The 14,863-nt window shown below is 41.2% G+C and overlaps 1 protein-coding gene across 1 annotated transcript in view; it reads right to left on the reverse strand.

Annotated features, from left to right (window-relative positions):
* KIF6 (kinesin family member 6) overlaps window positions 1–14,863 on the reverse strand; it is a 421,803-nt gene that overhangs the window by 214,039 nt on the left and 192,901 nt on the right. The window contains exons 11-13 of the mRNA XM_080807059.1: window positions 13,700–13,805; window positions 12,703–12,841; window positions 8,318–8,533 (exon numbers count right to left, since the gene is read on the reverse strand). Coding sequence (XP_080663185.1) covers window positions 8,318–8,533; window positions 12,703–12,841; window positions 13,700–13,805 — 461 coding nt within the window. The remainder of the gene's footprint in view (window positions 1–8,317; window positions 8,534–12,702; window positions 12,842–13,699; window positions 13,806–14,863) is intronic.

Raw genomic sequence — 14,863 nt, forward strand, 5'->3', positions numbered from 1 at the left:
AAAGAAAAGGAAAATAGTAATTCGAAAAGATATATGCATCTCCGTGTTCATCACAGCATTATTTACAATGCGAAGATATGGAAATGACCTAGTGTCCATTGATAATGAATGGATAAAGAAACTGTGAGATAGATATGGATATTATTCAACCACAAAAAACAATTAAATTTTGCCACTTGTGATAACATGGATGGACTGATTTCAAGAGCATTATGCTTAGTGAAATAATTCAGAGAAAGACAAATACTGTAGGATCTATCTTATATGTGGAATATAAAAACAAACAACTCATAGATACAGAGAATAGCTTGGTGATTCCCAGACATGAGGGGTGGGGGGTGGTGAAAATAAAATTTAGGGTGAAAAACAAGAATGAAGGACTTGTTCCTCCAGCTCCTAAGTACATTAGCAGCAAGTTGTCAATTGTCAACCCAATTTGGAGATTTTCTCAGCTGAAGAAAACTACCTCATTCAAAGCCTTGCCTCCTTCCAGGGGCAGGCCCACATCCAGTGACTGATCATCATGAAGGTAGAAAGGCCTGTCCCATTGTCTCAACTCTGGACAACTCTGAAGGACCTGCTCAGTGTCCGAGCCCTTGAAGCCTTTGTCAGTACTGCATCACAACTCAGCCTCTCCCTCTGCCAAGTCCTGCATTTTTCCTCTCCCTTCCATAGTTTTTGGTCCTAAGGGCCCTCTCTAATAAACATCTGGCTGAGACTTTGCATCCCAGGAAACCCAACCTCCCTGTATATGGGAGAATGAAGCCCAAGCTCTAAATAATCAGCAGAAAAATTATTTTTTGAATGCAATGTTTAATAAAATGAAAATGACCTGTGTTCTGATCCAATCTTCATATTTATGATCCTTTATCCTAGAGCCAAAAGATAGGGTTCCCAGGCCCAGAACCATGATTAACTTTTTGCTGCATACAAGTACATCACTTTGGGCAACTGGTCTTCCATGATTGTTTGGTTTGGGTCCTCTACCAGACCTGAGGCTGTCCCTTTTTGTAGCAAGTTTTGAAGGAGATTTGAGGGTGTCCCTCCTATTAGAAGAATCAATTTGTTGAGCAGGCAATATTCTATCTACTCTCTTGATGTAATGGAATAGAAATACAGCCTTTCACGCTGAACTTCAGGGCAAGGTAAGGAAGATGGCATTATCTCAGAATAAGAATCTTCCTACAATCAATTAGGGAAATGAGGATGTTGGTCTTCATTTTATCTGCTTTCTCTTGGTGACTCTAGAATAATACTCACTCATGCTAATGGAAATAAACACACAAGCAAAAATACAATGTAGGCAAACCTTTCCCCATTCAGGCTCATTCCATCTGGCTACAGCTTCTTCTACCCTCTCTTTCTTACTGCCATAAGCAGTTCTCTGCTTTAGTCATTTTACTGAGCACTTGGGTATTGGGCCATGGTCTTCCTCTACATATCTAACTCAGCAATTTTAATGTCCATAGGCAATAGAGCACTGCTTCTTTGATACCTCTAGTTCTTTGATTCCTCCCCATATTCAGAATCTGTGTTCCCCCTCCTGGCAAAACTGTTCCCCCAAATAATATGGAACTGATGGTCGACTAGGCTACAGTTTTGGAGGAATCCTCAAATCTCCAGTCCCCTTTCTTGAAGCTCTCATTATACTAAAAACAGCTCTATCTACCTACTTATCTCCCTGAGTAGATTAAAAATTCCTGAGATTCTCATAGATGATGACTTCTAAGATAGCTGAGTTCCATCTAGGGCCATGCTGCTTTCCTCTAAAAAACACACTGACTTGTATTTGTTCACTTTTTAGGTTTGAAGACCTTTTTGGAATCACAAAGATTATCAGATAAAATAAATGGAAATGGGGGTAAGCCTTGATTTTAAACCTAAAGTAGAGATCTGTTCTAAGTTTCTCTCTCTTCTCTTTCTCTTTTTTGGACATCATGTATTCATTTCTTCCAATCTATGGACCCTTCAAATAGGAGGGATGCAAAGATGCATTTCTCAGAGATAGTGCTCAGAGTAACCTCAATACTGTGCCCTGCAGAAGTGAGATTGGCCATGGAGCTACAGAGAAGGCACTGACCTATTTACAGACCATCTCTTTAATTGCATTTATAGGGAAATGCAAGGCAAAAGTGTGGTCAGTTCCAAAAAAAGAGGGTAAGATGGAGCATGAGAGGTTTGAAAAGCAACTAATGTAGTGATCTGAAGGGGCACCCGCACTCCAATGTTCATAACAGCAAGGTCCACAATAGCCAAACTGTGGAAAGAGCTCAGATGTCCACTGACAGATGACTGGATAAAGAAGATGTGTTATATATATATAACACATATTCTTTATGCCTCTCTCTCTCTCTCTCTCTCTATATATATATATATGCATATTACTCAGCCATCAAAAATGAAATCTTGCCATTTGCTACAATGTAGATAGAACTAGAGGGTATTATGCCAAGCAAAATAAGTCAATCAGAGAAAGATTATTATCATATGATCTCACTGATATGTAGAATTTAAGAAACAAAACAGAAGATCATAGGGAAAGAGGAAAAAATGAAATAAGATGAAACCAGAGAGGGAGAAAAACCATAAGAGACTCTTCATCATAGGAAACAAACTGAGGGTTACTGGAGGGGAGATGGGTGGAGGGATGTGTAACTGGGTGATGGACATTAAGGAGGGCATAAGATGTAATGAGCACTGGGTATTATATAAGACTGGTGAATCACAGACCTGTATGTGTGAAACCAATAATACATTACATGTTAATTAAAAAAAATAAAATGTATGGGGCACCTGGGTGGCTCAGTGGGTTAAGCCTCTGCCTTCGGCTCAGGTCAGGATCTCAGGGTCGTGAGATCAAGCCCCGCATCGGTCTCTCTGCTCAGCAGGGAGCCTGCTTCCTCCCTCTCTCTGCCTGCCTCTCTGCCTACTTGGGATCTCTGTCAAATAAATAAATAAAATCTTTAAAAAAATAAATGTAAACCACTTTAAAAAAAAAAAAAGAAAGAAAAGCAACAGGTGAACCTTTGTGCCTGAAGCTTACAACAAAGCAAGTTGGAAAGGATCTTAGAAAAATCTAATCTCTATTCTTTTTCTCTGGTTTTATGGGTGAGTTTTGCTCTATCGATTTCTCTTTGAGCTCTTTTTTTCAACTTAGTGATGATGGGGGTATATTAAACCTTTGTAACAATAGCCATTGGTCCAGAGAGCAATCCTTTGAGCATGGGTAAAGCAAACTTAAGGAATGGACTCCAGGTTTGATGCAGCATGCCAGAGAAGCTCTAGCTTTCCTGTTCTCCTGGCCATGCCTGTGGCTGCATTCTCAATGCCAGAACTGGGAAAACCAAGAAGAGGGAGAAGAAAGAGTTGTTTATGCCATGGAGAACTGTTGTGGGCTCCCTCCATTGTATCTCTTCGTGCCCTTGCCTCTTCTGTTTCCATCACTCCCACCTTGGACTATTTTATTTCCTAAACCATTTACTCACATCTCCAGGCATCTCATCTCCAAGATACTCTAAAGATTTCTTCCAGAAATACCTTCTAGAGTATAGCTATCACCATGCCCCCTCTGTCTTGGTGGTTCCCTGCAACTTGAGGAAGGCAATTCCCTGGCCTGGCAGTCAAAGGTTTTCATAACATGGTAAGAAATTAAAACAACATGAAAGCATATAAAGTTAAAAGAGGATATTCCCATCTATTTCTCTACTCCCTCTCCCCGAAGCAGCCATCCCAACAATTTCCCACTCATTTTTCTAGCCTTATGTCTTTGGACTTCCTCTACCTCTCCAAGGCCCCAGCTAAACAAGTACCCTTGCCAACTCCAAATATTTTCCCTTGCTTTCCTGTTCCCAAGCCTTTACTCATAATATTCTTTAAATCTGGAATGTAAGAGAATGTTCTTCCCTCCATCTTTGTCCAAATTCTACTGATCTTTGAGACCTAATTTCCATGTCACTTGCATTGTAATGCTTTCCCAATCATTTATTAAAATCCTGCCTTCTCCTTTGACTTCCCACGGCATTTCTTCTAGCTCCTGAGTATACCACTTGTTATTCTCTACTCTTTGGGTACCAAGCCAGCCTCTGCTATTTAAATGTAAGCTCCCAGGGGCAGACACCATTTTTCAGTTTCCGTTGATGGCCCCTACCACCCTACCCTTGGACCTTCCATGCACATAGTGGGGATTCATTACATTCTTTTTTTTTTTTTTTTTTTAAAGATTTTATTTATTTATTTGTCAGAGAGAGAGTACACACAAGCAGGCAGAGAGGCAGGCAGAGGCAGCGAGAGAAGCAGGCTCCCCGCCGAGCAAGGAGCCCGATGTGGGACTCGATCCCAGGACCCCGGGATCACGACCTGAGCCGAAGGCAGCGGCTTAACCAACTGAGCCACCCAGGCGTCCCTCATTACATTCTTAAAAGTGAATAAAAGAAAAGAGGCTGGAGCCTCCAGGCTATGGTTTTGGCTTTCAAGTCACCTTTTTTTTTTTTTTTTTAAAGAATTTATTTATTTATTTGACAGAGAGAGATCACAAGTAGGCAGAGAGGCAGGCAGAGAGAGAGAGAGGAGGAAGCAGGCTCCCTGCCGAGCAGAGAGCCCGATGAGGGACTCAATCCCAGGACCCTGAGATCATGACCTGAGCCAAAGGCAGAGGCTTAACCCACTGAGCCACCCAGACGCCCTTCAATTCACCTTTTAAAAAGCCAGTGTCATCACCTGTGATGAGTGAGTTCTGTTAGCATCTCAGTTAAAGGATGTGGTGAATCATCAGGAGGTTTGGGAACAATGACTAGTTCCAGGTGACCATCTGGGACACACAATCAGAGAACTAAAAAAGTAAACAACAACAAAACCCCAAAAAACCAAACAAGAAAACCAAACTATCAAAGTCCTGCTATTTTAAAGAGAACCATATGACTCTTTTCAAAATGTGGAGCTCAACAATCCCTCTCATTACTTCAGTGAAAGCAAAACAGACATTTAACCTCCAAAAAACCAAGAAGCCCCAAAGTGCCTAACCTTCCTTCCTCTGCCTTGGCAGGCTGCTTGCACAGTGACTGTGTGGGGCTCTCTAGTGAACCATGAATTTAGTCTCGTTTTCTTTTAGTACAAGAAATTTGAAAGAAGTCATTTTTTTTTTCAGGATGAAGTGGGGGTGAAAGGAAGAATGAGGAGGGTCATCAGAGCGGAGACAGTTTCACCGCAGTTTCAGCGTGGCCAAAGTCAAATCTACTTGCTTTCTGCATTGAATGCAGCCCAGTGGATGGTTAATAGACATTGACAACACCTACATAAGGTGGAAATCTTTCAAAACAATGTGCTTCTTACTTTTCTTTTGTATTTGGGTTCATTTACATGAGCTTCTTGTATAAAATAATGCAATAATAAAAGCTTAATCAGCTCCCAGCATCTTAAACAATGTAACAAACTCTCCCATTACCTGTTGCTTTGCAGCAGGGATTCATCCACAATTTCATCCTATCTGTAGTTTTGCCAAAAAAATAAAATCAATCCTTCATCAGTCCCTCCTCCAAATGCTTAGATCATTATCAATCCATTTGTGAGCCTACTCCATTTAAAGTTATTGCTAGAACTATATCCACCAACAGTTAAAACAACTCAAAAACCCTTTCAACTATAAGGCTCTTCTCCAAAACTCTTTTACCTCATTCGTACTTGGACTTTACAAACAATTTCCACTATTATTATTATTTTTTAGTGATTTTCTATGCAAGTGAACTTAATTCATTCTCCAAATAAAACTACAGTCTGTCTTGATAGTAGTATCAAGGGAGGAGAAGGGTTACTGAAAAAGTTGACTATAATTATGAGTTAGGAGAGAGATTATGAGATGCTGTGGGGAAGAAGAATTATGAGAAGGGAGATGGTGTGGGCAAGAGAAAATAGAAACAGAAAAGGTCTGGCACATAGCAAGGGGTGGGGCAGTGATATCCCGGGCCGTTTCTTCACAGGCATAATGGTGTGCATCTTTGGAGAAGGCCAGTGAACAGTTCCTTCCATTGTGAGCACAGGGTTCTAATGTGGGTACAGACTCCCACCTTTCCTGTCAGTAGAGATGCCAGGCTCTGCTCTGTATAGCTAACAATGCCAACTGTTGCATGAAGAGCCTTACCAGCCACGAGAGACCTGGGGCCCATCCTTACCCTTATCCCTCAAATTCATTAGTCACCAAACCCTGCTCACTCTCTGTCCTAAGTGCTTCTGATCCCCCTCTCTCTCTCTCATCATCCCCATCCTTTGGCCTGGACCACTGTGCTACAATGACCTTCTAATTACTCATGCATACTCTGTGTCCTCCGCCTATCTGTTCTGCACACATTACTCAACCTGTCTTCCCAGCCTCCCCCTGCCCACAACCCACCCATCATGGCCTTTTTACTTCCTAAAATGTTCCTTTCTACCACAAAGGCCCCAAAAGCTATTCAAATGATTCCTTCTGCTTACAGTATTGCTTCCAGGCACATTCTGCTCCTCATGTCCCTTTTTGGATCCTTCTGATCTTAACTTGAGGCTGGGTTCCCTGATATGTGCCCTGTCAGTAACACAGAGGTGTAATTTTGTAATTGTTCAAAGCTTTCTTTTCTGTCAGTCTCTAAGTGCTGTGAAATCAGAGGTTGTTTGTCCTCATGTGTTCTTGTATAGTATGGGGGCAAAACAGGAACCTATAGAATAAGGATTAAATGAATTAATTCAATCAGACAACTTTGAATAAATGACAACTTTGAATATATATTTATTCATATATATATATAACATATAAATAACAACTTTGAATATATTCAAAGTTTTCCGATTGAATGTATATACATATACATACATACATACATACATACAGGCTATGTAAGCTGTAGCCATAATAGTAATAATTAGCACAGTACCTAGAACAAAGTGTGTACTCAATAAATATATGTTGAATAAATAAAGCGATATATAAATTGATGGATGAACAAATGAATTCACCAATCCAGAGGGTCTCCTTTTTTTTTAGAACCAGCTGTTACCCATAACAGAGTACAGGAACGCTGTATGGAAAACAGTCACAGAGAGGAACAATTGCTTTCCTTGTCTACTGCTGCCACGATCATGGTAAAAATAGGATTTTTGGTTTCCTTTGACTTTGAATTTATTCTACTGTATTGCTAACTAAATATTCAAAGCAAGGAGATTTAGAATTAAGAGATAAAGGGATATAATATCATGAAGTATATTTCCAGGCTTCTCGACCTTGTCTTTATTAATTAAAAAGTGTCCTTCTTAATGAGTACCATCCTTTCATTATTCCCAAGCTAAATCCTGTAGAAAACCATGCATATCAGATCATCCATCCCAACAAACATTCATACAGAAAATTTCAACCTATGTTGCCAAAAAGGGAAGGTTTTCACCCCTTTGTTCTAGTACATTTCCATATTTCAGATTTCTCAATGTCTTCAAGAGAAAGGCACCAATCACATGCCTGTACCTCATGATCTGCTGGTCTAACAGAAAGAGAAAATAACACAAAGCACCCAGGACCTCTAGTGTGGTTCTGTAGTTGCAGAACTGACATACTGATCAAAAGCTATAAGTGGGGAAAGTGCCCCTGAGTTGGTCCAACTCAGTCAAAGCCTACTATCTGACAAAATATTGTTTGTTTAGTATCCTTTAAGGTAGACTGTGATAATATTTTAAAATTATTTTGCTGCAGATGGCTTATTCAGATTTAGAAATAAATACTGTGTCATCACGTTGGCAATGCAACATCCATCCTTACTTCTTCCCTCCTCTATCAGAGGGAAGGTTTTGTTCCTTTCTCTAACTTTAACTTTTCTCCTGTTGCCCTGGACCCATCTGGTTCTGCCTCTCAGTTCTGTCACAATTTAAACTTTGTGTTTTCAGTTCAGTCATCAATTTTGGAAATTGGTATTTAAGAGATTTGATAGTTATAAAAAATAATTATGACAAATAAGTTGTCATTTCTTCATATTTAAAACCAAAAATGCTATGCTGAATTCCATTATGGAGGATGAGGAATGCCAGGCACTTATTTTTTTCCTTGATAAGTTTTACTTGGGGATTTTTGTTATTACTGCTGAAGCTGTTGCTGGTACAACTTTAAAACCGCAAGAAATACTAGTAATAATACCAATAATAAGAATTACAATGATGAAGAATAGAATGATAAATTATAATCGTTTCTATGTTTATTTACCTTTTCTGTAGCTGTATGATTTATGATAGCCTATTTTTCTCATTTAAGCCTATGTTTTCATTACTTCAGATAATTTATAGATCTATATGTGTAAATAAAACTGACCTGTTTTTCTGTGGAGCAAACTGGATCTGTGCCCGACAGTGCTGACATCCCGGACCTGTGTGGTTGCTGAGGATGGCAACGTCCTCAGACCTTCTGAATTCCCAGGTGGGAAGGGCGAGCTCTGTGAGTGTCTCCATTCACTTCTATCCATGCTGGATAAGTGGAGAGCATCTTGAGCTTTCTTTTTTTCCTTCTTTAGCATATTGACCAGAATATCTGAAACTTGATTTAAGGATTTAGTGACTCATGCTAAGTTGCAATGATCAAAACACTAATGTTTCAATTGAGGTTATTATTTCCAATAATATTTGCTATTTGTCATATGGTAAAGAGACCACTGAAGGAAGACTTTAACTTTATCTAGTTACAGACAGTTTAGGAAGCAACGGGTCTTTCGATATGGCACCATTATATGAAAAGTTGGCAAACCCAAAGGTCTTTAAAGTGTTTTGAGTTTAAACTGGTAAAGACCTAAAATTCTTATGAAAGGGTTTACAAGAAATAAAATGAACATGTAATAGGAGCAGGCAATGGAGCTATGGATGTATCCGTGAATAAGCAGGACTTGAATCCATGATGCTGCTCAGGAGGCAGCAGGAGGAGTGGAGAGGGAGAACACCAGAGTCCATCCAGCTGGCAGAGCAGCTAAGTCCGCTTTGGTGGCCAGAGTACCCCACATCCAACACATGCTGGCTTAGCATACATAAGAATGGGACTTAGAGTTACTTTTTTAAGAAAGTCTTTAAATCTTGGTCCCAAATGGACCTGGAAAGAAGTGAATTGTTAGTACAGACATATCATTTTACAGTGCACATTTTGGTGGGCCATTTTAGTATACTGGGAACACTGATGAGGAGCGATGGCATCACTGCCTGCCACCCTCCTTTGCTGTTCTTTCGGGCTCAAGATGCTGAGAAACCTAAGGGATTTCTGCCATCACTGAAAGAACAGATTAAAATCCCTCTTGAGAATTTCAGAACTCCAAGTGTTCATGTAGTAAGCTGAACTGCAGGCCTTCAGCATCCCCAGAGATGGGGAGTGAGGAAATATGGAGGTGGTGGGGAGAGAAGACTGTAACAGATGACTGTAACAGAAGACTGTAACTCTGATGCCTATTCTTGGGCAAGTCTCATGGGAGTCACTGGATTTTCATCTTCCTCTTCAGCTTTAACTCCAACTTCTTGGAGATTTCCGGAAGCATAATCACTCTTTCTCTCATAGTCCCTGATGTGGCTTCCAATCTTTGCCTCAAAAAAATGTGTTCTTACCAAAGGTGGTGTGTGGGCCTTGGCCTGGCAGAGAGGAGCAGTGCTCTGCCCACATCTTCCACTTCTCATGCGGAACTGATTACCCACAGCATCAGAGGCTTCTGCTGGTTCACAGATGCTGCAATGGCAGCATCCACATGCTCACCCATTCGACTGTGGGCCATGGAGCTTATACTCTATGCCAGGCACGACTCTAGGCAGAGGGATGGAACAGTGAAAAGGCATACGAGTTTCTTGCTCTCACAAAGCAGAGGTCCTATTGGGGAAAGTCAGATCTCAAGTACACATACCGCATGTTAGAGGATGAAAGGGTAGCTTATTTTTAAAAGGTCAAGAATGACTGAGTGGCTACTCTATGCTGGGTGCTCACAAAAGACTTTCCTAAGAGTGACATTTAAACTGAACATCAAGAGGTAGCGGCCAGAAGAAGAATATGTCAACAGAGTTCATGGCCAGTGCTAAAGCCCTAAGGAGAAGGGCCTTGTCAGTGGCTCCCAACAGGGGCTATTTTACCTCTCAAAGGACGTCTGGCCATGTCTAGAAGCAGTTTTGGTTGCATACTACAGTGGGGGGGGGGGGGCAGGTGTTGTTACTGAAGTCTAGTGGGTAGAGGCCAGAGAGGCTGCCAAACATCCTACGATGCACAGGGGAGCCCCCACAACAGAGAATTAGACAGCCCCAAGTGTCGAGAGTGCCAACGTTGACAAAGCTGGTGTTAGAACCACCACAGAAAGAACACTGTGACCAAAGCCTGACACATACAGGACAGAGACAGAATAAATGAAATCAGAGGTGTGGCAGGGGCACTGTCATGTAGGGCCTTGTGATCTGGAGTAAGGAACTGAGGTTTACTCTAACGGGCTCTGGCAGAATTTAACCAGAAACATGCAGTGTTCTAATGTACATTTCATAGAGATCAGAGTACAGATTTATCTGCTTGGCTGCCTTCCTTCTTCCCACCTTTCCTTTGTCTTCCTCCCCAGCCTATTCCATTTAACTTGGGCCTTTGTTGTGTGGGGTCCTAAATGACACACTGTTACATGTTTGGTGAAGGGGTGTCTGAACTTTAAGCAGACTGATAATGTCACTGAAAGGACATCATTTTCACTCCCTTACCAAGAAGAGTGTTCTGAGTCATTCGCTGTCATTTTGGTTGCATTACTGTCATTTGCTGAGCTCAAGTATTACCACCTGTTTTTCCCATATACCAGATCTTTCTCATTCCTCCTGTCAGTCTTCGCCTTGGTGGTTCTACAGACAAGATGTGAAAATATCCTTCATCCTGGCATGAGAAACTTTCATATCTCCCATTGTATCACACTACGTGCTCAAAAGTGCTCAAAGCACTTTCCAGCACCTTACCTTACCAGCTCTGCTCAGCACTGTGAGGTTGGCAAGGCAGGCTTTATGGTCCTACTACAGAAGAGGAGGAAACCATTCCATGGAATAGCTATGGAGCTAAGGCAGGAGGAACTAGGATATCAATCCAGGTGTGAATTTGAAGTTCCGTAATCTTTTCACCATGGCTCCTACACACCATCATTTTGAACATGAGTCTCAGAAGGAGGAGACACTGCTCAGGTCATTCCCAGTTAGTGAAGAATCCAGGCCAGCCTCACATAAACAGTGGCACCTGAATCTGGTGGTCAATAAGGGAGATGATGTAGGTCTCTCTGTCACTCTCTTGTTTAAATAAACATACATGCACAAGCCCAGACTGGTTCCCTGCTGACGTATCTCATATCTCATCCCTCCTATCGGCACACATATTCATGAGCCCAGGAGGGGACTAAGAAGTTGGTAGGAGTGTTTAGGGGAGAAGATCCTAAAATAGGATCAAGATTCGGAAAAGACGCAGAGCTCAGACTGGGGCCAGGCCCAGGCCTGAGGTCTGGGCTGGGAGCATCCCTGGAGCTGGACAGGGTAAGAGAGAGGAAAAGGAATGCAGGGTGACCCTGTGGGCGGCACTCACAGACAAGGCCTCACGTGGGAGGAGAATTCGCAGCTGAACCTACTGTTGCTGGCTGGATAAGAAAGCAGCTAAAACTCACTTGGATCAGGCATACAGGGTCTGCTAATACTCAGCTAAAATTAGAGACCGAGGCTAATCAGGCAGTGTGCCTACCTTGTGTGTGGTTTGTTTTTACCTCTTTATTTACTGGATGTAGGTGATTTTTATGCATTTTTTTTCCACATTAGCTGCAGCTAAAAGGCCCTTTAGTAATTTTTAAAAATGAACACAAATACCTGTTGATGAGAGACCGAAATAGCCTCTTGTGCACGTTTAAAGTCTGAAAATGCAATGAAAATGTCAAATCTTTTTACAAGAAGCTAAGCTGGACAGATAAAGTGAGAAACAAGACTGAAGAAATGCTGGGGGGACCTGAGGTCTAACTACCACCCCCCCACCCCGCCCCCGCCACCTGTACCTGGAGGCAGCTTCTATGGGCTGCTGGCTCACCCAGCACCCCATACTGCCTCCTAGAGTCAAGAAGGATTCTATCTTGAATGCCCATCGACACTCGCTTCCAAATTTGGGAACATTCGTTAAGTGGAACCCAAAGCAGTAGACCTGGCCTTTAAATGAAAAAAGTTACATTTAAATCAATCTCTGCTCTCCATAAGCTAAATACCATTTGTCAGTTTTCAGAGACCATTTGAGTGCCGCCCACACACCAGCCACAAATTCTGGGCCCTGGTGAGGCTGTGGTCGGCCCAGTGTCCGGTCAGTCAGCTAAAGATAACCAGCTAACTTCTTGGCTTAGAACTAAAACAGAAAGAGCACAGTGGAGTAGTCCAAAAAATATATTAAAAAAAAATTCATGTTAAGAGTTGGTGTAAAAAAGACCACGCTTTTCAATAAACTGAAATATTCCCCATAACAGTCACTATCTAGCTAAAAACAAAGTCAAAATGTTCCTTTTTTAGCAACTGTGTTTTTCACTGGTGGCTACATTCTGTGCGTGGGAGGGACCTCTCCTCAATGACAAGAAGCAGTGTGAACTGGACGCAGGGTGGGGGGCTAGGTGATGTGGCTAGCAGAAGGCATCGAAGTTGTTCCCCCTCCCTCTTTCCAGCCAGGAGAGGGTCAGTTTCTACTCGCTTTGGAAAGGATACTGATTTCATTATCCCTCTGCTGTAGAATGTCTCGGAGCTTTTGGTATTCTTCCTCCTTTAATGGTTCTTGGCAGTCTTGATCTTTGATTTCAGAGGAGACTGTGCTTTTTCCATGAATCTTCTTGTCATTCAATAGTTTCTGTAAGATGAAATAAGAGCTTAGAGCCCATATTTCTCTTCCAAATCTCTGAGTTTCTTGGACTCTTTTTGCCTTAGACAATTCCTTGCACAAATCAGGCGTGCCTGTCCCTTCTTGCCTCCTTGTCTCTACAATGCAGCTGCCTTCCCTGTCTCCCTGTCCCCTCTCCCCTCCCCTTCCTCATCTATTATGTCTCTTTCCCTAAACTCAGAAGTTCCTGCTCAAACATGATCTCCTCTTGAACTTCTTTCTCTTTCTCCTTAACCCCATATCACTTGATTCACACTTTTAAAAATATCACTTATCATGTGTTATAATTATTCTCTACACATATGTCTTCGTCATGACTGACTTACTCAATTTTGCTTTCCCAAAGGCCTGGCCCATAGCAGACTCCCAATGAATGTTTATTATCATAGTGAAGAATGCCAAATTACAAGTGAGGTAGAAATAAAAGTTAATGATATTCTCACTGTGTCATCATGAAAGGTAAAATGTAAGGCAGAGAAAAACTGAGGGTTTATATGGATAAATCTAAACTGCTGGGAAAAACACAGGATACAATTTTCTTGATATATGTTCAAAACAAACGGTTTCTGAACATGGAATTATTCTGTGTACAAGTGAGAGGTTCCTGGCAAAAGAATTACAAGTCTATGGTCTGAGCTTATTCACTGGCAGGTAAGATAAAACCCCTGAAGAAATTCCGGAATAATCCCAGCCTTGTTGGAAGATCATACCATTCTGCACATGTGAAGTTGGGTCCTAAACTTTTAAGAGTCGGTCAACTAGGCAAACTTTATTGCAGTTTCAAAATGGCAGACAACGGCTTCTACTAGAGGAAATGTTGAACATTACCTTTAAATGATGGAAACAGTGATGAATTTTACGCATATCAGTGCCAACATCTAGTCTGCTCTCTGGATCCTGGTCTTCCAAAAAGGATGTTATTAGTTTTTCCAGCCTAAAAATACATAATGTATGAAAAGCAACTATGAGCTAGAAACTTCAGAAATTCTAATGGCATTACTTGGTTAGTTAACAAAGTACTGGATATTTTCCTACTTCTTTATGGAAATATAGTTAACTGATTTAACTAAAAATTAAGGGGAAAGAAACATATTGACAAAGTGAATTCTGAAATGATGCAATTATTTTACTACTTTCCGATAAATTTTCACACCCAGCTTTCAGCTGAAGAATCCCTTGATTTCTACAAAATACGCATTCTGGTGAAGCTGAATTTCCATGCCTCTATGCCCAGCTGCCACAATGCCAGAGAAAGTAATGCAAAATGTTTCTTTTTATTAGTTTCATTAAAGATTCATGCCACTCCACCTCAGGTGGGACCTCAGTGATGCTCCACAACCCTGCTAATCATCCCTGGTTGACTTATTGAAATTCCAGTCAGTTAACATACTGTGTATTATTAGTTTCAGGTGGACAATATTGTGATTCAACACTTCCGTACATCACCCAGTGCTCATCACAAGTGCCCTCCTTAATCCCCATCACCTGTTTCACCCATCCCCCCACCCACCTCTCTTCTGGGAACCATCAGTTTGTTCTCTTACAGTTAAGAGTCTGTTTCTTGGTTTGCCTCTATTTTTTCCCCTTTGCTCATTTGTTTTGTTTCTTAAATTCCACATATGAGTGAAATCATACGGTATTTGTCTTTCTTTGACTGACTGACTTCACTTAGCATTATATTCTAGCTCCATCCATGTCATTGCGAATGGCAAAATTTCATTCTTTTTTGGGCTGAAAAATATTCAATTGCATATATGTATATATATGTATATATATCTCTCTCTCACATATTCTTTATCCATTTATCAATTGATGGACACTTGGGCTGTTTCCATTGTACTGTATGTAGTGCTGCTATAAACATTGGGGTAGACAGCAACATGCAAAAGAATGAAACTGGATCACTTTCTTACACCACGCATAAAAATAAATTCAAAATGAATTAAAGACCTAATTGTGAGACCTGAGACCATAAAAACCCTAGGGGAGACC

The sequence above is a fragment of the Martes martes genome, assembly GCF_963455335.1.
Source record: "Martes martes genome assembly, chromosome: 6".
NCBI classification, from domain to species: Eukaryota; Metazoa; Chordata; class Mammalia; order Carnivora; family Mustelidae; genus Martes; species Martes martes.